At 37.5% G+C, this 25,109-nt stretch overlaps 1 protein-coding gene across 2 annotated transcripts; it reads left to right on the forward strand.

Moving 5' to 3' along the window:
* The first annotated feature begins 1,207 nt into the window (after window positions 1-1,207).
* On the forward strand, window positions 1,208-24,693 carry LOC149832684 (MLO-like protein 9). Of its 2 annotated transcripts, none has more exons than XM_090014649.1 (15): window positions 1,208-1,539; window positions 2,804-2,861; window positions 2,999-3,225; window positions 4,345-4,461; window positions 4,590-4,650; window positions 4,825-4,913; window positions 5,101-5,175; window positions 5,275-5,363; window positions 21,877-21,926; window positions 22,016-22,056; window positions 22,137-22,310; window positions 22,492-22,527; window positions 22,675-22,742; window positions 23,443-23,503; window positions 24,097-24,693. In XM_090014649.1, the coding sequence occupies exons 1-15, from the start codon at window positions 1,411-1,413 to the stop codon at window positions 24,463-24,465; spliced, it is 1,644 nt and encodes a 547-aa protein (XP_089870775.1). In that variant the 5' UTR covers window positions 1,208-1,410; the 3' UTR covers window positions 24,466-24,693. The 2 variants fall into 2 exon arrangements, with proteins under 2 accessions (XP_089870775.1, XP_089870776.1); XM_090014650.1 differs by having other exon boundaries at window positions 1,210-1,539; window positions 22,137-22,277.
* Window positions 24,694-25,109: the final 416 nt, after the last annotated feature.

The following is a 25,109-nucleotide window of genomic DNA, read 5'->3' on the forward strand; positions in this document are numbered from 1 at the left end:
GTTGATCAGGTGATCTGCCAAATCATTTTAAGAAAGTGATTTGACATCTTCACCGTCCATTGCTTCATCCCACAAAGGATCTCATGATCGTTGTGTACATTGTGGACTGTGAGGATGCCAAATTGCTTTTCTAAAAGTGCGTTGCTCTCGGGTACACCCAGCTTCGGCCTTGCGGCATGGCAGTCTCCTGTGGATATATATTTGAAAATAACATTTATTTGTTTCCATATAATTGGATGACAATATAGTAACAAAAAACGCGGTATTTCAAGATATCACCTATTTCAAAAACATCTTGTTTTGTGATCTTATGCAATAGAAACAGATTTTGTAATTCTTTTTATATCATTTATATTGTTTATAATTACATAACTTATATGTTTTGTTATATTTGGATGTTTTCTTTAGTTTTTTAAGAAATCCAGAATTTTAAAAATACCTAAAGGTTTTCTAACACCAAGTTTTTTTTCCAACAGCTAGACTTGCGGCATCTCTCTCTCGCATCTGAATCTGAATCCAAGTCCAAGTCTGAACCTGGATCTGAGACATTCCCAAATCCAAATATGAGAAAACTGCATATTCTATTACTAAATACGAGCAAACTGCATATCCTATTACCTATTAGATTTGAATGAACCAATGCCTTCATTCACTCGAGTATGAATCCAATTAAGCTAGACCCGATTTGTACGGCCTAATAATGCACAAATCCAGACCAAATCCAACCCATTGACATAAGAAAATGCAAGATGGGAGGTGATCGTTTGGAAAATCAAGCAAGAGTGGAAACCTTCCTGTCTAAGGATGCAAACTGTTCCGATTCGGAACAGCTAAATACATGGGAATTGGGGTTCGGAATCGGATCAGGAACAACTAAAAATGGCAAAAACCTCCTACTTGGATCCGACCCATTTGCATTCCCACTTCTGTCTAAAAAAATCAGATCCAGAAACCAAAGTGTAAGGCCATTGAACCTTTTTAAACTGTGTGCTCAAAGCCTCCAAATACTGTTGATAACTTAATTTGCCAGTTAGTCAAATTTTATTCATTCATTAGTCCTCCCTGCCATAGTAAAAGCATTGGAAAAAGAAAAACCGTTTCCTAGTTGGTCCCCACACAAGTTCTATCAAGCATCAATTCGTATTTAATATTGTCGAAATAAGAAAATCCAACTTAATATAAGATATTTTGATTTCATACCCGACTTCTGCAATCTCTTTTTCTAATGGATAAAATCAAGTTGAATGGTAGAGAGGACACGAAGATTGCTTCTTTACATGTTGAAGTCTCATTCTTGTCATATTCTGTACCGTTGTAGCTTCTTGATTTGCAGAGGCTTCGGTTTCCTTTTCTATTCTTCTTTTGTGAGACTGGGTTTGCTTCAGATTGGTTTGGTTTGGAGGGGTGTGAATGGCTGGTCCTGCTGCTTCTGGTTCTAGGACTTTGGAGTTCACACCAACATGGGCAGTGGCTACTGTGTGTGCTGTCATCATAGTGATCTCCCTGCTGTTGGAGAAGGGTCTTCATCGTCTTGGAGAGGTATGGGACAGAAAGAACCATGTTGGTGTTCTCTATTAGAGAGAAAGAATGATGTTTGTGTTCTTTTTTTTTTTGCTTTTTTTTAGTCTTGTTTGGTGTGTTATATACTGTTCTTCAGATTCTGTTGGTATATATTGCTCTTGTTTAGTTTTTGGTTCAATTGGGAAGAAGAACGAGAGTGTAATTTGGAAGGGAAGAGGGAAAGCTAGAAACATTTTGGAGTAGGTTTTATGGCTACTTTAATTGTGGTTCTTTGAGAATTTGATGCTCTTTTTTTTTTCCTTTTCTTGAATCTCTCTGTGGAATCCAGAAAATGGTTGAAATTGTGAAAGGCAGAAAGTGATAGAGAAGACTGAATTGAGTTTCTGACGTGGGTTTTGAATTTTCCTGACGATTGATCTCGGCTTTGGTTTGATGGAATTGGAATCCAATTCTTTCAAAAGTTCCTCCCTCAAAATAAGGGGAAGAGTGAATTTCGATGGTATTGGAAACCAATTTCACTAATCGAAAGACACTCCTAGGCTCAAAGGGAACAGAAAGGACATGAAAGACGAAAAGGAGAAAAGATGATAAGAAAGTCGATGGTTTTGGGAGTGGGTTATTTAGAATTTCATGTTTATCTATGTGTTAGCTATTGAATTGTTCTTCCAAACAGAATTGCGAAAGAGAAGCGAATTGAAGAAGTAGAAATGTCTATTCGGGTGATCTGTTGGAAGTTTCATACGTGTCTGTCCAGAATCTGGTCTTCTTTATCTGTATCGGCGGGTTTCAGAGAGTGCTTATTAAAAATGATTAGTTTTTTTTTTTTTGAGCTTCTCTCTCTCCCTCTTTTCTCTATCTATTTAATTTGTTCATCCAAGAACAAATTGTAAACAGCAGAAAAGAAGATACGAACAGTGAAAAAGAAGATAAAAATTACTTAGCTTCTTTGTTCCACTCTTCCTGGAATTTTTGTTTGTTTGTTGCTTTTGATTTTAGTGGCACTTAATGCAAGCTATCTGATTTTCTTTCCCCTTGAACTTATTTCTCAGTTTTGAAGGTTTGGAGCGTACTTGTTTCTGTTTTATCTCTTTAAGAAGTAGCACTGTCCATTCTCATTCTTGTTTACCTAGAAAAGGGAGTGAGGAGCTGTTAGGGATATTTAATCTGTTGCTCTATTATGTTTTTCCGTAGGTAAATAATGTATTTTTTTGTTTAGTTCCTTTTTATTGGCTTGGATAGAAGAATACCGTAGTACTTATATTTTGTTATGCTGTAAGTGCAGTGGTTTGCAGAGAAAAAAAAGAACGCTCTATATGAAGCTCTGGAGAAGGTTAAGTCTGGTATGTTTATATCTGTTATTCTTTGTTTATATACTGTTTTCATGCTCAGGAAATGCAATTTCTTTTGCATGGGACATTGCCTATGTGCTTTAGCAGGTCAATAACTATGACTTGAATTCTTGTTGGATTGTTGGCAGAGCTTATGATTCTTGGGTTTATCTCCTTGCTGCTCACTTTTGGACAGAACTACATTGCCAAAATTTGTGTTCCTGAAGGTCTGGAAAAAGTGATGCTGCCATGTCGTGAATCAAAAACTCATACCCCTGACCCTGATCATAGAAAGTTATTGGACTCTCTGTTTCTAAGCATTGCGGCAACTCATAGAAGGTTAGCTGCTGACGGAGGTGCAGTTTCCTGTCCACCAGTAAGTGTCTCTATGCAGCCCAGAAAATTAGTAACTGAGAATCATGTGATGCCAATGATGCACAACTCAGAATGCACATATGATTTAAAATTCATGTTGAAGTCATACAAAAAATTGATGAAATTAATAGACATTGGTCTGGAAAATGCATGCTTATTTTCTCATGCTTTTCAGAAAATAAAAGATGAACTTGAGAAATTTGTTACATGAGCTAACTGGTATCAGTTCATGCTTATCATTTAGCAATCTGAAGCTTCTATAAGAACCTTTCTGAACCCATGAGTTCACTATATGGAGTGGCTCACTATAGCTCAGGTGAAGTCCACTTCATTGGTGGGCGCTGTTTCTTTTGGCATAGTTGAGGCAGTAGAACTTGCTCACAGTGATATCTAGACCATCTTACAAATCCTGCTAAGTATATTGGTGTTTAAAAGATAACATGTTTTTTGCTAGTCCATGTGTGCATGCTGTCAAATAACTTTTAGCATCATCACGTTCTTGTAGTCACAAATTTGACTAAGGGTTAATGCCAGACCATTATTGATCTTGCTTTCGTCTGTATGATCTTGATAATGAATTACACCCAAGTGCATGTGGTCCAATTCTTCCAAGGAGCTTCTACACTGTACACTTCTCCCTGTAGAATGTTGAACCTATTCTACAGCTAATTCAGCAAGCTCTTGTCATGGCAGTAGCAACAAGGTTGAGTCTTGATAAATGTTAGCTATAGGATCATACCAAAACAATATGTCATGCATCTTGGTCTCTTTAACAGTGATAGTGATTTATGTAAACTTGAGACAAGTGTTTTCTAGAGGTATGGATCAAGCTCTTGACATGCTTCCCGTTTATTGGTTATTATTCATTTTGTTCTGACCCATTTTTTTCTTTATTGGAGATTTGCATCTTATAAGAAAATAAAGTGAACTAGGTGTGTCTATGGTAAATGAATAATCAGATCAAAATACTGGTAACTGGAAGCAATAAGATACTTGTTGATTTGTGGACCTCTATTATTTTTGTAAATAAGCATCTTGTCCTGGGGAAACAGTCTCTACTGTTATGTTGTTTGATTTATAACTAGAGTACTACAGATTGTGATTTCATTTCTATCAACAGGAAAAAGTGTCACTTATTTCTGCAAGTGCAATCCATCAGTTGCACATTTTCATATTTTTCCTGGCAGTGTTTCATGTGGCATACAGTGCTGCTACTATGGCCCTTGGGAGAGCAAAGGTGTGTGAGACAATGAAGTACATCACTATTTGTTGGGATTGTTTATGCTGTTCGAACTCAATTTTGTAATAGAAATCAAATTTTCTTTTTTTTCTTTTTTTTCTTTGCTTGAATGTGTTTCTATGCAGATTCGTAGATGGAAGGAGTGGGAGAAAGAAATTTCATCTCAAAACTATGAATTTTCCAATGGTAGTTTATTCATTAATTAAGCCTTTTCTTTTATACTAAAATGACGTTTATCTCCATCTGAGTTCCAGCAGTTAATACTTTGGATATTATTACACTCACCTGTGATATGGCTCAGTTTTCAATTGTACTATCATATTTTCTCCTAAGTATTCTTTTTCAATATGTTGAATACAGATCCATCAAGATTTAGATTTACTCATGAAACATCATTTGTGAGACAGCATGCACATTTTTGGACTGGAATGCCTCTCTTATTCTATATTGTAAGCATTTTTATCTTTTCTTCAATAACTTATGACAAGCCTTCTTCCCCTCTTTTTCTTTCAATAGCCTACAGCTATTGTGGATACACCATTATACATTGGGAATGTAGCTATCTAGAGGCACTTTGATTTTTTGTGGTAGAAATGAGATATACTAATTATAGCCCATCCCAAATTCCTTTTCCAGGTATGTTTCTTCCACCAATTCTTCAGGTCAGTCAGAAAAGTAGATTATTTGACGATGCGTCATGGCTTTGTGACTGTGAGTTTTATATACATGGCCCCTTTTACTGCTTTCTGTAATTTACATAGACCTGCTCAAGCACGATTATTTTCTTTAATAATTTTTTCTTCTCTGTAGGTTCATGTATCTCCTGGTGCTAAGTTTAATTTTCAAAACTATATTAAAAGGTCCTTGGAAGATGATTTCAAGGTTATTGTGGGGATCAGGTATGCGATTTTACTTCCAAAAAAATATTTCCTCAAAGTCCAAAGTCATTCTTTAGATTTTCCGTTGTTATTTATTAATGTATCCCTTGTAAATGTTGTACACATATACATCGAGCCTGAGACTGAGTTTTTTGCTTTGTTAATAACTATGTTGAATTGTTGATTGCAATTTGTATGATACAGTGTCATTCATGTGTTAATAATCCTATGAACTTCCCATTTTCACTTATGATAATTCTGTATCTTGCCCCCGATTCCTTTCCATTGGTCTTTCTATTCGAAACTATGTGTTGATTCTTGCTGCTTCTACTGTGCTCACATCTGTTTTCTGTTTCAAGTTGTCTTGAGAAAATTGATGAAAGTCAGGCAGGGTAGTTATTGAAAGCTTGTGAATCAAAATCAATTGCATTTAAGAGTAATTAGTTTGCCAACATTGTGTATTAGGGCCAATGTGCTGTGTGCTTCATCAAAACACATGAGAGAGAGCATATTTGTAGATATTGGTTTGACGATGCATTTTTTACCTAAGGGGCTACTTGTCCACTGTCGGAGTTGATGTGTAGTTTGAGTGGGAGTGCAGAGTTGATGTGTAGTTTTGGTGGTAGTAAAAAGAAGTCTTCTAAGAAATACTTTAGCGCTTTTTTTCCTTTTCTAAGTTATCTGTACGTTATGATATTACACACTATAATCATCATCCTAGTGCATGTGCCTAAACTTCTTCAATTTTATGCATTCATCAAGACACCAGAGCTCCGGTGTGGTGTTTTTTTTTTCTTTGGTCTTCCACTCTTCCTTTATTTCCTCTTCATCTTTATTAAATTTAGTTGTTGTAGTGACCCAAGGAGCTATCTATTCAGTTCAATAGTATCGGTGGGATCAGAATTTTAGGGGGTTGTAGTTGTACAATACAACAAGACTAGACTGCCTGATCCAAAACGAATATATAGTTTTGTTTATGAAAGGTTTATTAAGTTTATGTGCATTTCTGTTCACACAAACCACTGTACACTTGTAGATGCACATAGCTCTCTAATGTTGAAGTTACTATCTCCAATAAATTTTGAATCCTAAAGATTTGCTGTAGTTGAAACATTTAAGAGAAGCCATATGGTCCTGTTGGTCATGTAAGCCATCCCTATATTCAGCCCCTGTAAATGTGACAGTTTAGTCCCATGAAAAGTTTAAGTATTCAAAACAAGTTCAACCCTAGCACCTTCAATTCTGTCTAATATACTTTTGAACTTGGAGAAAAATAGCTAAGACAAAATTCTTCATTAAACTTTGTATATAGAGGATTCCGTGTAGTACATAAGGTATCCTTTCAATAAATGGGAATACAGCAGAATTATATACCAAACAAGTCATAATTTTCTAGAGTATGTTGGAAAGATCATAATGGCAGTCATATATTACCCTTTCAAAGCTTAACTATTTGAGACTTTTTTTCTGTTTGTTTTATTGTAGTTCAAGTAAGATAGAATGTGTCTTGAGAAGGTTGCATACTGATTGAAGTCATTGTTAGCCATAAATATTGCAAGGATTTTTTGCCTTTTCAATAACTAAAAGGGCATTGATCTTGTGCTTATATTTTAATTAATATCAGTTATGTAAGCTTCTGTTAGAATCCGGCCCTGGGGGAATGGATTCTACAAAGGGGCCGAGGGGCAACAAGAGGGCACGTCTAAAACACAAATAGTAAAGAAAATGGAGGGTCAACTGGCTGACTGAGGCTCTTAGGCGGGTCTAGATCTTGGACCCGGTCAGGTCCGGGTCGGTCCATAACAATCCACCCCTCTCAAACTCACCTAGTCCTCCAGGCGAGAACTCCGAAAACTGTTGCAGCAACCGATCCTTGTCACCTCCGGGGTCAAACACTAGGCACGGGTGTGAAAACACGTGAGAGAGAGAGAGAGAGAGAAAGAGAGAGGGAACCCTTCTTGGGAAATCGGCAGCCCAAAAGTATCTTGGTTGCTGCGCTAGTGCTTCATTAGTATAGGGTTACAATTAACTTTTACAAGGACAAAATTGCCCCTTATAAGTAACACGTGTTACATTATAATACAACTAAAGCAAAACACGTTGATGGATATGGATCCGATATCGGATCCATATCCAATCCATATTCCACATTCTAATACCCTCCCTCAAGTTGTGCATGGGGTTGAACCATGTGCAACTTGTTCTTCAGATACCAGAAACGATGACTTGTAAGACCTTTTGTAAACATATCGGCAACTTGGTCTTCTGAAGGCACATAAACTGGTTCAATCTCTTTGTCGGCTATCTTTTGACATCACACCCATGGTTCGAGATTTGAGAGACCGAAAGCAAGTTTAAATTTAATTTTGGTATAAATCTAATTTTGAGAATAAAAAATCTTTAATTTTCAAAATTTTCAATCCCTTTGATTTCAAGAGAAGCGTCATATGCGGTTGAAACAAAAGAAGATATATTTTTTGTGTATTCGGAAAGAGCAAAAATATTTGGAGTCATGTGAAAAGAGGCACCCGAATCTAAAAGCCAAGAAGTTTTACCGGGAGGAGAGAAGGTTGATATGACAGCTTTGGAAATGGATCCCTTGAGAAGCGGTTGAAGAGCCTTCATAATTTGACTTGGTGATAATTGTTAAATTGTATCTCTTTTTTTGTATATATATATATATATATATATATAAAGAGAGATGCATATACATATATGTATATGTATCTATCGTTATATATATAAATATATATTATTTTCACATCATATAACCCCAGGGGTATTTCTGTCTTTTCCCCTTTTTACGTATATCCACATTAGTGAATATGTTTGTAACTTTTCTTTTCTTTTTCCTTTTCTTTTCTCTTTTCCTTTTTCCTTTTTTCTTTTTCCTTTTTGTTGACTTAGTCAACTCCTTGGAGGGGGTCCAACACTAGACGTTGGACCCCTCTAACGTCTAATGGGATCCCCTCCAAGGCTTCCTCTCCAGTATTAATAGGGGTGAACCCCCTTCTTAAATGTTATTCAATGCTTGGAGCATTGTTCTCCATTGTTCAATAAAATTCTTTATATTTTAGCATTTCTGTTCTCTGTTTGTACCTTTAGTACATCTTGTTCCAAGTGTTTTTGTGCCTTTGTGCACATATCCCTTTGTGGAGGTAGAGCTTATTTTGCACATTATCTCTTTTGAGATATTTTCACATGGTATCAAAGCAAGGTTGAAGATTGAAGATCGTGTGATTGTTTGTGCCTCGAAAAGTGTGCCTTTGGCTTCTTGGTGATTGGAGTGGGGACTTCTCTTCCCTTAATACTTAGAAGGATTTTACGACAAGTAAGATTTAAAAGTCTTTTTGTGGTACGTATAAATTCTTCATTCTTTCCTCTCTAATGGGTGAAAAAGAGTCTCATTTTCACTTGGTTTTAAATTAAATGGCTCCAACTACCATGTTTGGGCCAGTAATATGGAGGCTTACATTAAAGGGAAAGGTCTTTGGGGATATGTCAAAGAACCCGAACCCAAACCCAAACCCAAACCCAAACCTAAGATCACCATTATTGAGAAGGATGAAATAAAGGTTCTTGATGGTGAAGAGAGAGAAAAAGCCTTCGAAGAATACAACAAAAGGCGTGAAGAATGGGAGATGAAAAACTACAAAATTCTCTCATAGTTTTTTTCTTTCGTTGAAACAAAAATAAATGCCAATATATTGAAGTTCAAGAAAGCCTTTCAAGTATGGGAGTATCTTGAAAGAATGTATACTTCAAGAGATTTGTCCCATAAATATTATCTTCAAAAGAAGGCATTAACTCTTCAACAAGGAAAAATGTCCGTTAGAAAATATTTTGCCGAGCTATCCACTGTTTGGGATGAACTTGCTCTCCAAGAACTTAAATGGAGTGTAGAGGCAATTGAATTGAGGGTCAAACAACTAGAAGATGATCATTTCTTCAACTTTTTAAATGGGCTTAGACCCGAGTTCGAACAAAATAGGTCCTCTCTCTTGTCTTATTTCTCTTCTCTTTCGTTGGAAGATGTGCTGACCAAACTAAGTGGAGAAGAAACTAGATTGGGGATGAATAAAATAAATCTAAGTGCGTTAGCCGTTCCCTCTAAGGATAAGGATGAGGGTGCTTATGTTGTTTCAAGACCGGAGAATAATGTCAAAACATATAAATCCCCTCACTTCAACAAAAATCAAGGAGGAAGAGAAAATGGTGGGCAATATGGAAGAAGAGATTATAGTAAAATCATATGCCACTTTTGCAAAGAACTGGGACATATTAAACCAGTGTGTCCTAAATGGAAAAATATGGTGGCTATGTTTACAACTTTCCAACCAACCAAGGAGGAAGGACCATCAACTTTCAACAATGCTACTTTGTCTCTAAATCAAATCATGGAAGCTCTTCAACCTCTTCTCAAGGGATCCATTTTCGGAGTCGCCATGACCACCTTCTCTCCTCCCGGTAAGACTCTTTGGCTCTTAGACTTGGGTGCATCCTTTTATATGACTCCAAATGTTTTTGCACTTTCTAAATACTAAAAAAATTTGCCACCCTCTTTTGTCTCTACCGCGGATGGGGCTTCTCTTGAAATAAAAGGAATTGGAAATTTTGAAAGACAAGGTTTTTTTATTCCTAAAGTTAGATTTATCCCAAAACTAAATTTAAATTTGCTTTCCGTCTCATCAAATAAATGTTGGATATAGGATCGTCGGTCTGGGAAGTTGATTGGAGAAAGCTCTAGAAAGGGAGATATATACTTTATGGAATTTCTTCAAATTCCAAAACACTTTTTTTGTAATGTTGCTCAACATAAAGATATAAATGTTTGGCATAAACGCCTTGGGCATCCAAATATTGTCAAGCTCTCTTATTTACATTTTATTAAAACTTTATGTAAAGACAACTTCAATTGTAATGATTGTATTCTTGGTAAAATGAGAAGCTTACCTTTTGGACAAAGAACTATGTTTTCAACTAAGTCTTTTGAAATTGTGTATTTGGATGTATGGGGATCGACACCCGTAATGTCTAAGGGAAGGTTTTTGTATTATGTTATTTATGTTGATGATTTCTCAAGATATAGTTGAATATACTTCCTCAAACATAAACATGAGGTTTTCTTTACGTTTAAGTTTTTTCATATGATACAAAATCAATTCAATAGTAAATTACAAATTCTTAGAACCGATTTCGGGGGAGAATATCTTTCAAATGATTTCAAAAGTTATATTGAAAATAATGAGATTGTTCATCAAAGGTCTTGCCCCAAAACGCCTCAACAAAATAGATTAGCGGAACGAAAACATAGACATATAATAGAAACTACAAGGACCTTACTCATTTCTCAAAAAAATCCAAAAAGATTTTGGGCCGAAGCGGCTCTTGCATTGATTTACCTCATAAATCGACTTCTATCCAAAAAATTGAATTAAATATCCCCCTTTGAAACCTTGTATAAAAAAGAACCTGATTACAATAGACTAAGAATTTTTTGTTGTAAATGTTTTGTCTTCACCGACAAGAATGCTAAACTATCTCCCAAAGCTATTCCTTGTGCGTTTTTGGGGTATTCAAAAACACAAAAAGGTTTTAGGTGTTATGATATTAAAAATGACAAATTATATGTTTCAAGAAACATAACCTTTTTAGAAAACATGAGTGGTTTTGAAGAACACAAAACTCATGAAGATAATGCCGATTACTCTTTTTTATTTGAATTATTATCTAGAAATGAGGATTTTTTAGCGATGATGAATTGAATGAGGATATAAGTAAAAGTAATCCTCAACCCATCCAACATGAAGAAGAAATGATAGTTGAACCAATTACCTATACACGTAGGGATAAAAGTACCTTTAGAAGTGCAATAGAGAAATATAGTGACCTTAGTGAACCTTCCAACCACTCTCCAAGAACCGAAAGATCTAGGAAAAATCCTTCTAGATTTATATCCTATGAGTCTTTTTCTCTGAAACATAGGGCATGTCTTAGTGCCATTCATTCATATCAAGAACCTAGGAATTTTGAAGAAGCTAAGGAAATGATAGAGTATAGGGATGCTGTGGATAACAAACTTGGGTCTTTCAATATCTTCTAAAAGGAAAGAAATCAATAGGCCGTAGATGAGTTTTTAAAGTCAAAACCAAGAGTGATGGTACTCTTGAAAGATATAAAGTTCGTCTTGTCGCAAAAGGATATAGTCAAGAATACGACATTGATTACGAAGAAACCTTTGCCCCTGTTACACGAATGGTCACTGTAAGATGTTTGATCACCATTGCATCTATTAAAAAATGGAACATTTACCAAATAGATGTTAAATATGTTTTTTTAAATAGGGACCTTAATGAAGAAGTTTACATGGATGTTCCTTCTAGCATGGACGTACCAAAAGGAAAAGTCCTTCATTTGCAGAAGTTGTCTATGGTTTAAAACAAGCCCCTAAGGCTTGATATGATCGATTTAATAAAATAATGGTTCAAGATGGTTTTACTTCATGCTACACTGACACTGCTATGCAGGAATTGTGATTTTACTGTTGTATGTTGATGATATGTTGATAACAGGTAGTAACATAAAGGGCATCAAAAGTATTAAAGCCACCTTAAAAGAAAGGTTTGAAATGTCAGACTTGGAGTATCTGACATACTTGGTATCGAGGTAGCCTACTCTCATAGAGGCTATTTTTTGTGTAACGACCCCAACTCATACCTCTTGAAAATGCAGATTTTTTTTTAAAACCAGTGCGGAAAAACTTCTCAAAGACCCGGGGTCCTCACAGTTCCAATTCCAATTGGATAGCCAACTACACCACAAAGGAACTTACATTTACCATCCACTAAGAGTCAAACCAAACATTTTTTTATTTATGAATCAATACCAGTTTCATACTCAACTGAAAGTAAAGTAGCAACCAACTTAAACAAAAGAACTGAAAGAAACAAACGAGACTAAAAGAAACAAAAAGAAAAGTCACGCTCTCCCCAAGTGAAGTCGTCTAAAACAAGCGTGATCCTCGTGCTCTCCTAGGAGCTAGCCGACTTCACTGATCATCTGTATCTTCAAAAACCAAAAAAGTAAGGTGTCAGAACCGGAATTCTGAGCACAACTATTTCTTTGTGAAACAAGTGAGATAAAGAGTATAGACAAGATTTCATGCAATAATTTGAGAAAAATGTAAATATGACAATTTACAGCATTTAAGTAGTCATCCATACAATAGGTTACTTATGCTAAGCATGAAGAAACATTAAAGTAGTAGCCTGTAGCAAGGACTAAGTAAACAAGGCTTTCAACATGCATAAGAAAGTAAATAACATACACTCAGTATCACGTAATGATTAAGGAAACAAGTAAAATATGCATGTTCTAATGCATAGCAGGCAAATACATGATTTAAGTGCAATGCATGAATCCTTGTATTATCTTTTATTTAAGTTTTCCTTTTCCATGTGCATGCCCTATTAAATGCATACAATTTAAATTTCTCTTTTTAATTACCATTGCTCGCGGATACACCAAATGGGTAAAATCCTTGAGGTCAAGTAAGAAAGTAAATAACATACACTCAGTATCACGTAATGATTAAGGAAACAAGTAAAATATGCATGTTCTAATGTATAGCAGGAAAATACATGATTTAAGTGCAATGCATAAATCCTTGTATTATCTTTCATTTAAGTCTCATTTTTTCATATGCATGCCCTATTAAATACATACAATTTAAGTTTCTCTTTTTAATTAACATTGCTCGCGGATACACCAAATGGGTAAAATTCTCGAGGTCAAGTTAGGTTCTCAGGGTAGCTTAGCACACAAGTTATAATTTATTTACTAGGTCTCATTCTTAGTCCTTGACCGAATCACCTTCGGAACATTAGACCTCCACATGTAATGTCGGGGACACAAGCGACACCCCACGCCCACAAGTACCACTTTCTTGGTATACCAAAACAACAACTGTGTTCAACACACCACCCCCAGGTCAAGTGTCTGACTCTCCCTATAATCATCATCAGGAGAAGGAACCTCAATATCAGGTTCAGGAGACAAAATAAAGCTCACAAAGTTTTTGTATACTCACAGTCTCTCCATGACCGGATCTCTAAGATTCTCATTCTTTCGATGGGAGATCCCAGAACGTATATTACACTGTTTTTAATTATTATCCTTTATTAAAAGTTATTATTTGAGGTTTGCAATTCAACACACAAAAGGAAAGGCAAAAGCTCGCATGCACCCTTGCGAGAACCATCACGGGATTTTCGCCCGTGAGGACAACCAGAACAGTGCAGTAGTGTGCAGTACCAACAAGTGTGATTTAAGCTATGCAATTAAATATTTAAGAAAAACAACCAAGCTCACGGCTTTCCAGGCTGATGATGGTGCATTTAGATCATCGATGCATCGCATGCCAAAACCAAACATTGTGTCATTTATCGTACAAGACTCATGTTCCAAATGCACGTGCACACATGCAAAACAAAACTATTCATAAGCATGAAAGTGCTTAATTCATATGCATCTTTGCCCTGTGAAATCTTGCATCAACCTACGTATATCCATGCCAATGCATACTCCCTTTAGTGTGTGTGTGCACATGAAAGTACATATTCCCATCAAGTGCGCATGCTCGTATTAAATATAAAACATCAATGACCTGGCAATGCATGACAATACAACATCCACACGTTTTAATTGCACAACTACAATAACGTACATAAAAATAAAATTCTGCATGTATAAGATTCATATTTCCTTCTGTCAAAACATATAATTCAGCACATGTTTGAGCCGTTGGGCGGGTATGCCAGCCCCGGACCGGACAGTCTACTGGCCGGCTAGTCAAACCAGTTCAGCCGACCCTGTCGGCTGGCCCTATCAGCACATACACAAGACAGCGACTGTGGCTGTATTTGTGTATGACTGATAACAGTTGTAAATGTTAAAATGTATCTAATATATATATATATATATATGCTGTATATTACATCAATAACTGATAGGGGTATTTTTGTAATTTCACATAGTTGTTTTAGAAAACAACTATTTTTTTCCTTTTTGACTAAATGTATTTTTTTATTTTTTGTTTTTTAAATTCTTTTTTATGAACCTAAAGGGGCTCCAACATAGAGTCGTTGGAGCCTCCAACGGTCACAAATGTGACCGTTGGGGGCTCTCAACGACTCTATGGGAGCCCCCTTTTGGCTCTCCTTTTGAGGCCCCTTGGCCCTCCTTTTTCCTCCTCTTCCTCTTGTATAAATAGGGGTGAACCCCTTGTATATTCTTATTCTTGAGAGCTTCTCTCTTTTCTCAATAAGAGGCTTTTTATATTGTTGCCTTCTTAAAGGCTTGTGCTTGTATTGTCCCTTTGTGGACTTGTGATATTGTCTCTTTTATTCATTGTTGTAAGTGCTTGTATGCACTCTTTATATTTCCGCAATATCTCATTACATATCTCATTACAGTAAAACACAGTCATTAAGTGATAAAAAACAAATTCAAAACCCTTGGGAATATTATACAATCATATATTTTTTTTTTCCAATAAAGGATAACAGCATCATATCCCTATACTTCAATGAAATTTTCAGAATTGCAGAGGATATTTATATTTGACAATAGGGTATGATGGTACGACATATGCACATTCACATGACTGTCAACGCTTCAACGAAATCAAAGATGAATGTATAAATAAGAAACATATCTTTTTTTTTTCTTTTACCAAACAACCCATGCCCATCCAACACCCGGCTGGCTCACCTGGCACCCAGGCTCGGCTGGTCTGACAGCCAGACCAACCCTGTATGCATAAAAATATTTTTATTATTATTATTATTATTATATATATATATATATATATATATATTTTTTTTTTGTTTCAACCCATACCCAGCCGACCCTGTCGGCTGGGTTTGACAGCATATGCACAGGCCGGATCTGGGCCCGTGTATGCTGTCAGACCTAACAGCACAGCAAAAAGAAAAACTTTATTTATTAAAATTCTTTTTTTTGTATTACTTGTATCACAGGCCAGCACCCAGCCGACTGGGTTGGCTGGGCTTGCTTCGGCCCTGCCAAAACCAGCACCGCACCTAGCCGATCACTTGGCTGGGCCTGTTGGCTCTGCCTGCCAGCCAGCCAACAACCGAACCCAAAAGAAACAGATTTTTTTTTTTTTGAAAAGTCATGCCGAGCCGATCACTCGGCTGGGCCTACAACCAGGGTTACGACCTGACAGGCCAGCCGAACCTAGTTCGGCTGGTCTGTCAGCTGACATCTCCGTGCCATCTGATGCCATACATATAATTTTTCTTTGAAAAACAATAGAAAAACCTAGAAAAATACATATATATAATAGTAGAATCATAGATCCACTATTTCCCCATGGATTTTCATCAAAAACATGCATGGAATCCATCTCCACCCTATTTCTCATCCGGTTCACCAAGAAATATCTGTACCTTTGATGAAAAACACAAAATCAATGGTGGAACAAGCTTTGGGCTGAGGATTAATGGCTTCTGAACCTCCTCTTCTTCCTCCTTCTTCCTTCTTCTTCTTCTCTCTCTCTCTTTCTCTTTCTCTCTCCCTTTCTTTCTCTCTTTTTTTTTTTAAATAAAAGAAGAGAGAGAGGGGGTGATACCCCCTATCTCCAGCAATCTCTCTTAGAGAGAGTTCCCAAAAGTGGGACTCTCTCTAAGAGAGGTTTCCAAAATTTTTTAACTTCCTCTTTGTTGACTTTTTGACTTTCTCATATTCTTGGAAGTCTTTAGCCTCCTTTTTAGTTAAGCAATAGGCTTATCTCACCTAAACCCTAATCCTCCTTAACCTCTATCCCGAAATTAATAAATTAAATAATTTATTTTTTTGAATTTATTAATTCTTAAATATTTAAAAGCTTCCAAAATTGGTCATATTGACTAGGAAGACTTTTTATATGAAAATAACTTCAATTTAAAGCCCCTAACTGAATTTAAAGTTATAATTTTGTTGGACATGGATTTGGATCTTGAGCAAAGATCCAAATCCAAATGGATTTCGGATAAAACCAAAACCAGATTAATATGGGTCTGAATAAGAGTCCAGATCCATATTAATTTGGGTCAAACCCATTGGATCCGATCCGATCCAAATTCAGATCCGAGATCCAAACTGCTCTTTTTTTGTAAAAACGCGATTTTCGGGCCAACCGTAGCCCAAACCGAGGAAAATAAAGTACCGTTGCATTGAGAATTCCGAGACACATCCAACGACATACGACACACCTATGAAATTCCGAATTTCGCTCAAATTTTGCTTGTATTTAATGGTCGAATTTAAAACTCTTTACTACACTTTGATTGGCTCGCCTCGACCTTGTTGACAAGACCTGGGTCATGCCTAGACTCAAAGACATTGGTCTAAAAATCAAACCTCAAACGATTTTTCTACCAGACTTAGCCAAAATTTGAGAGTTGATCAATTCTTTAGAGGGCCTAAAATACCTAAATACCCCTAGTGGGGTGTCAACCACCTTTTTGAATTAGTGTAGGTTTTAACATTGTTTTAAAAATTAGTTGTTGAGTTTAGGTGTTTTGTAAATTTTGAAAAAATAAGCCTTTCTTTAATAAATTTACAAAACTACCTATCTAACCCTAGAATAGCTTATTTAAGCTATGATGGGATGTGGGAGAGGTGTTTTTGCCTCATTGGAATTGTTGCCCTCTCCTTCCTCTTTTCGCTTTCTTACTCAAGGTGCCGCCATGCCATACCTCGATTTCTATGCCATCGGAGCCTACTCTCCAGCCTAGATGTTGCCATGATGCTGGCCAAACCCTTCTTTCTCCCTAGCCGGTATCCTCTTTTCTCCTGCACACTTCTCCCATATCCGTTGCTCGACAAAAAAGGCGATGTGCGATCAAGGGAATGGTAAACCTTATGGATTTAAACTCGAAAAGAAAGCAGCCAATGCGTGAACAGATATAGACCGCTCTATTCTCCCCCAAGCTCCTCGGAGATACCGAAATGTACACTCTTTTCTACCTCTTCTTTAGCTTAGGTGCATATAGATTAGGGATTTTTACTTTTCTTCTTTGCCCTATATAGATTAGGGATGTTTGCAGTTATTTCAACATTAAAAATAGTTGCAGAAGTCCACCAGGCCTCTGGTGTTCAATCTTCACCTGTTGACAGGTGAGACACCGGGACATGAACTCCGCGATGTCCCACTTCATCCCATTCCACGAGTAAGTCCTCTGAAGATCTTTAAACATCTTGGTGGAACCAAGGTGAACGGAATATTTAGACCTATGAGCTTCACTCATCAGCTTTTTCTGCAACGCCTTCGAAACCCACCATCTGTCTCTGAACATGATGGTTTCGTGCTCTTCTTGGCGAAACTGTGCTTCTGGCTTCTGGGCACTTTCGTATAACTTCTCAAAATCTGGATCTACTGATTGAAGTTCCTCAATTCGGTCTATGGTCTCTGGTCGTGCCCGCATCTCGGCACAAAGGATGCGTCCGGAGTCGTCCGAAAAAGGCTGCCATTTGACAAATTCCTTGACCAAATCCCAATTGCGTCCAATCAAGCTAGCTGTTGTGACTGACGCCTTTCTGCTCAGTGCATCCGCCACCACATTTGCCTTACCCGAATGGTAAGCGATGGAGAAGTCGTAGTCCTTCAAGAATTCCAACCACCTACGTTGCTTCAAATTCAAGCCCCGCTGAGTAAAAATATACTTGAGGCTCTTGTGATCGGACATGACCTCACATTGTTCCTCATAAAGGTAGTGGCACCAAATCTTCAGTGCGAAAACTATTGTCGCTAACTCCAAGTCATGCGTGGAATAATTCTTCTCATGCACCTTCAGCTGTCGGGAAGCATACACTATGACCTTTTCGTGCTGCATAAGAACACAACCCAGTCCAGTCTCCGACACATCACTTTACACTACAAAACCACCTGTCCCAGAAGTCAATGTCAAAACTGATGACATGGTCAACCTCTTCTTTAGCTCTTGAAAACTATCATTGCATCGAGGTGACCACTCAAACTTTACTCCTTTCTGCAGTAACCGAGTCATTAGGGCAGCTATACATGAAAAGTCTTGAATGAATCGACAGTAGTAGCCCGCCAATCTCAAGAAACTCCTGATGTCAGCAACCGTCTTCGGCTGTTCCTATGTCAAACCGGCCTCCACCTTGGTTGGATCCACCTCTACGCCCCTCTCGGATATCACATGGACGAGAAACATCACCCGATCAATCCAAAACTTGCACTTTGAGAACTTAGCATAAAGTTGATGCTCCCTCAGTGTCTATAGTACAATCCATAGATGCTCTTGGTGCTCTTCTACACTCTCCGAGTAAATAAGAATATCATCAATGTACACGATAACAAATGAATCCAGCCATAAGCTAAAGACCTGATTCATCAGGTCCATAAACGCTGCAGGGGCATTGGTAAGTCCAAAAGACATCACCAAAAACTCATAATACCCGTATCTGGACCTGAAAGTTGTCTTAGGAATATCCTCAGTTTTAATCCTGAGCTGATGATATCTTAAACGAAGGTTGATTTTCGAGAATACCTTTGCCTTTCTCAATTGATCGAACAAATCATCGATCCTAGGCAAAGGGTACTTATTCTTCACCATTACTTGATTCAACATCCAGTAGTCAATACAAAGCCGCATTGAACCATCCTTCTTCTTAACAAAGAGGATCGGTGCACCCCAAGGGGACACACTTGGTCTAATAAATCTTTTGTCAAGAAGCTCCTGTAACTGCTTCTTCAGTTTCTCTAACTCTACTGGTGCCATGCGATACGGAGCGCGAGACACTGGTGTTGTTTCAGGCACTAACTCGATCGAGAACTCAATTTTTCGATGCGGTGGTAAGCCCGACAAGTCCTCGGGAAAGACATCCGGAAACTCGCAGACATCATCTAATTGTTCCAAGGATGTTGCCTGACTATATCCTGCACGAATACACTTGTCAAGAACACCTCACAACCCTGCTTGTGATACTTGGAGATCTTCAAAGCTGAGACGATCTTCACCGTCCGTCGGTCTCGGTGAATAGAAAAACAACGTAGACAACTCGGGACGCTCCAAGGTTACTTTCTTGCCCCGACACTGGAGGGTTGCATTATGCTTGGACAACCAGTCCATATCCAAAATGACATCATAAAATGTCATATCCAAAATGACCAAATCGGCGAACAACTCATGGCCTTCTATCACAATGCCTACTGTTGGGAAATACTCCCCACAAGAAGAGGATGCACTCATAGGTGACATCACATCAAGAGCCCTTTCGAGGCTAGATGGAACCAAATCGAGCAACTTTGCAAACGAAGAAGAAATAAAGTTGTGGGTTGCACCCGAGTCAAACATCACACGTGCAAAGTGTTCAACAACTAAGAAGATACCTTCGATCAGATCAGTCTGCTTGCCCTGGTAGGCTGTTGTCGCCGCGTAGACCCGCTCATTGGTCTTGCACTGAGGCCTCCGTTGTTGTTGTCCTACCAGAGCCGCAGGCTTGTTTAGACAAAAGGGAGCAATGTGCCCTGATAGCAGACCCCCTTGAACGATGGGCAAAAACCTAGTGGATGATTTTTGTCGCACCTGTGACATGCCGGATGTCTTCAAAAAGACTGTGCACAAAGGCACTAGATTCTCAATATGAAATGTGTGCACAAAGGCACAAGATGAACACTCACAAAATAATACAAATGCACAAAGGCATAAAATAAAGAGAACCTTTATTGAATAAGTGAGAGAGCTTTACTAAAGCTTACATTTACAAATGGGAGAATCCCCTATATATATATTACATTTTAACAATATATATATGTATTTATAATGATATAATAGGTAAATACCCATTAGGGGTATTTTGATCATTTGAGTCCTTATAATAGGTTGTGCCCATTAGGAGCACATTAGTACTTTTACTTTATTTTGTTTTTTGTCCTTTTTGACTATTTGGTCAAAGACCAAATAGAGTTGTTGGGTTCTTTTTTGACTAGTCAACATAGAGTTGACTAGTCAATAGAGTTGTTGGAATAGTTTCATCAGTCTAACAACTCTATTTGAGAGTACCTCGTGTATAAATAGGGGTGAGGCCCCTCTTATTCTTCAATGCTTCTCTTAAGCATTCATGCTCAATAACGTATATATTTTGTATGTTCTTGTTTGTCTTGAATGCACTTAGTGCTTGTGTAATGCCTTTGTGCTCTTTTATTGTCCCTTAGCTAAACTTGTGTTGTGCATGTGCAGTTTGTGTTTATGATCTTGTAAGCCCTTAAGACCCTTGTTTTGTATTTTTGCATATTTCATTATAATCAGAGCTCTAAAAAAAGGCTTCCCAAGGAAGGGCATCCATTTGACTCTTGAGCCAGTGGTACCAACGGATGGCTTCGTCTTCCAGATAAATAGAGGCAAAGGCGACTCGATCTTGCTTGGGTGTTTTAGCAATCTTGAAGTATTGCTCGACACGAAAAACCCAATTGGTAGAATCGTCTCCGACGAACTTAGGGAAGTTCAACCGAGGCTGGTATGCGGTAAAGGATCCCTGCGTGGATCCCCCATTTGTGCCGTTACTACCTGATCCTCCGGGACGTCTGAAGGTGCTTCCTTGTGCCTCACGGTTTCGTATACCATCCAAAAATCCGGAGTACCTACTGTAATCTTTTGTCCAGTTTTCCACTTAATTCTCTGATCTTGTCCTGCATCGCATTGAATATTTCATGACCCCGAACCTCTGTATCAAGCTCCTCAATGTGTTCTTGTGCTCGCGTCATCATGCAGATTCAAGATTGGTACCGAAGAATCAGCAAAAATCGCAAGAACAGAACTAGACCGCTCTCGGTCGGAAACGTGAAGGGCGTGGGCCCTTGCTGGTATAGAAAAGAATCTGATGAAGCACCAAGAATGCAAATCTGCCGAACGGATTCTACAAAGGGACCGAGGGGCAATAAGAGGGCACGTCTAAAACACGGCGCTGCGGTAAAGAAAATTGAGGGTCGACTGGTCTGGGGCACAAATTCCCTAGGCAAGGCGCTGCAGGGAAGGAGGGAAAAGCTCAATCCTTCCTATTCTACGAGTTGTGCTGGGATGTGTAAAGGGAGACTCTCTATCCCTCAAGCGGTGATCAAGAACGAAGAATAGAGAAACTCTCAATAATCTTCATTAATCCCATATAAAGAATACAATACCTATTTATAGAGTGTCATACTAAGAAGTATAACTAAATCAAGAAACCAAGAAAATAAGAGTCCTAATCCAAGAAACCAAGAAGCATAAAATAACAAGAATCCTAACTAATCCAAAAAGCAAGAAACTGAAGAGGGCTAGACGTCCTCCAGGGCTGGCCAATTGAGGCTCTTGGATGGGTCTGGATCTTGGACTGGGTCGATCCGTAACAGCTTCCTTGGTCTCATAAAGGAAAACCCTTTGTCTCGTGCTGCATTCTCCTATTTGCATTTTAAATCTTCTGTTTAGTGCCATACCAATATTAATTTGCTATGTTTTCTGAACAGTCCTATACTCTGGGCATCAGCTGTGATTTTTTTGCTTATCAATGTTAGGGGTAAGTTCCTTGAATTTTCAATTTGATCTAAATAGTTGAAAGTTATCAACTTGTTCCATTACTGACATGCTTATAATTTCTCTCCACAGAGTGGTATGCATTATTCTGGATAACCCTTCTTCCCTTAATTGTAAGCATCCTTAAGACCCAAGTTTATGTGGCATTCTTTCAGTTCAACAGCAGCCAGTCAGATGTTTTCAAATGTTACAGATACTGTTGGCTGTTGGTACTAAATTACAAGCAATCATTGCTCAAATGGCACTTGAAATCCAAGAGAGACATGCTGTGGTACAAGGGATGCCTCTTGTACAACTCAGTGACAAGCACTTTTGGTTTTGTAAACCACAGTTGGTACTCTCGCTCATCCATTTTACACTGTTTCAGGTATTTAATAGGTTTGTCATATATTAGTCAACCAGAACTCTAGAAGAAATTTGTATGCCAAATAATTTTATTGTAACATCAGACTTGTGGATTTACCATGTTAGTGAATGTGGATTGTCAATTTTCATGTTTTCCTTATCTTGTTGAAAGATTAATTGAATGATTTACCTGAAATATGCAGAATGCTTTTCAGATAACATATTTCTTCTGGATATGGGTAAGGCTCTACCTTTTTTTTTGTGTGTTTTTCTCATGAGAATTCATACGTGTAGTTGTGGTGCATCTGTGATTTGTGTACGTTTTCAGTTTTTGTGTTCACGTCGGTACTAATCAAGTTTTCAACCTTTTAACTTTCTGCTGACAGTATGAATTCTCGCTGAATTCCTGCTTCCACGAAAAATTTGGGCTCGTAATTGTGAGAGTATGTATGGGGTATGTATGATTTTGCTTAAATGAAAATTGGCGAAGCAAATTAGGTCATGCTCATATTAAAGTATGCATACAAATCTTCATATTTTTCATATGATTTTTTGCTTTGGTAAGGGTAATGAAATAATTCTGATTTATTTAGTTGTCTCTGAGAGGAAAATGAAAAGGTGCAAGAATATATTATGAAATATAAATACTGGAGTCCTCTATGGTTAAGAATTTCATTCCTACTGGTTTATTTGTTGAGAAGTAAACCTTAAAGAGTTTTTATGCCTTTAGTAATTTAAGCACACATAATTGATCAATTGCAATGGTGACAGTAGAAACCAAATGTGCAATTTTGGCAGTAGAAGGCAAATCCAATTTGCAAACAGGAAAGCCAAGTATGCAATTTTAACAGTAGAAAGCAAATCCAATCTTACAAAAGGAAAATCAGATATGTAAATTTAACAGTAGGAAGCACATCCAATCTTGCAAAACAGAGCACTTTAGATTTTTTGTTTTTTTAATCCCACCTTATACCTGATGATTTTTTCTTTTTGGCTAAGTTCATTAATGTCTACTTGTGCTTCTAAGCTCCTAAAACCGAAATAAGTTTGAAATGCAATCCGCTTACAAATCAAAAGGCTGGTGTAGACCTTTTGTTTAGAGTGGTGATAGAGATTCTTACTACTATAATTTTGACATTTCTCTTGTTCTGCAGGGTCTTTGTCCAGTTCTTGTGTAGCTACATCACTCTTCCTTTGTATGCATTGGTGACTCAGGTAATTACTTCTATTCATTAGTAAGTCATATCCAGCATGAAAGCAAGAATCAAACAGCTAACTTCTATAGTCTCACTTTGTAATATAATAACCTACTATATATTCCCTAAAACATGGATACATAATTCTATTTATTCAATTATTCACTGAAAATGAGCCACCATCACGATGCTTTTCCTAAGACTTTTTTTACATTTCTAGTCTTTCTTGATTTACTTTCATCTTTCATATTTTACATTTAAAAATTTTTGAGGGACAGAGTCAACTCTATGAAATTACATTGATGCTTCATTTCATACATTACAGTTAATGTAAGAGGCATCTCTATTTTTCTCCCAGACCTTTTGAACTTTCCTAAGAAATGAGGCATGGAACTGAGCCGCTGTGAAGAAGTTCCAGGAGTCATGAACGAAGCTTTGGGCTCATTGGTCTTGGATTGATAATGGGAGTTAAACTCTAATATATAGTTTCAGCAATCAGAAATAATTATGGAATAATATGAACTTCTTGTATTAATGAGTAGTTCATGTTCTGCCAATGATCTTTCATGGCATGCACAGATCATCAGGTTAGTTTCCTTGAATTGTTTGCAGATGGGTTCGCACATGAAGAAATCCATTTTCGACGAGCAGACGACAAAGGCCATTAAGAAGTGGCAACAGACTGCGAAGAAGAACCAGGGGAAGTCTCCAAATCAGACTCCAATGGCATCACCTGCGCACCCACTTCAACGTTTCATGACTACTGGCCACACAGCCCGTTCAGTACGCTTGGGCGCATCCAGGACATACTACTCGGACCAAGAGATGTCTGATGTAGAGGCCGACGAACCACCAAGAACAGCATCTGATTCTGCTTTAATTCCTCAGACTGAGCAGCATGGCATCCAGCTAAGTGCACAGCAGCATCCAAGAGATCATAAAAACAATGGTGATGATGACTTTTCCTTTGCAAAGGTTTGAAGTCCTCATGACTTCTTTACTGTGTATATTTGTTCCCAAGCACGCAAAGCACTTGTGTGTGTGTGTGTGTGTGTCATTGATATCATTTGGACTTTCAGTGTAGTGTTTGTGATAATTCAAATGTAGCATACCGGGTTGTGGTGCCTGTTAATGGAAGAAACAATGCCTTAAACCTGTGTGACAGTTTGTTGCTTAAAACCAATGTCACAAATCTCATTCTCGGGAAAATTGCAGTGAGAGAACATTTAAAAGACAAATGGTCTTTCTCGGGAAAATCTTCAGAAAATGTTGGCATATATAAAAATATATAATGTTTCTATTTATATTTGTTTCGAACTCATGACTTCACTTAAGCTTGTTGGCATTTACGAGTCGCCTCTACCTGAGTGGAGCCCTCATGGGCATAACATATAAAAATGCATAATATATACAAATATAAATAGAAATATATGTCATGAAAAGTATTGTAAAAACTGTTTTTATTGCATTAATATCGCAATAAAATGCAATGTTTCCAAAATAACAGATATTTTATGAAATATGTTTAAAAGAAATAACATTTTTATGAAAAATTTTCGTGAAAACCAAGATAGGGCCACACCTTCTGAAATTTCAAATATGGGCCCCTGTTTTCCTGAAAGCTG

This window comes from Nuphar pumila, chromosome 7, assembly GCF_984573655.1.
Source record: "Nuphar pumila chromosome 7, dmNupPumi1.hap1.1, whole genome shotgun sequence".
In the NCBI taxonomy this organism is placed as follows: Eukaryota; Viridiplantae; Streptophyta; class Magnoliopsida; order Nymphaeales; family Nymphaeaceae; genus Nuphar; species Nuphar pumila.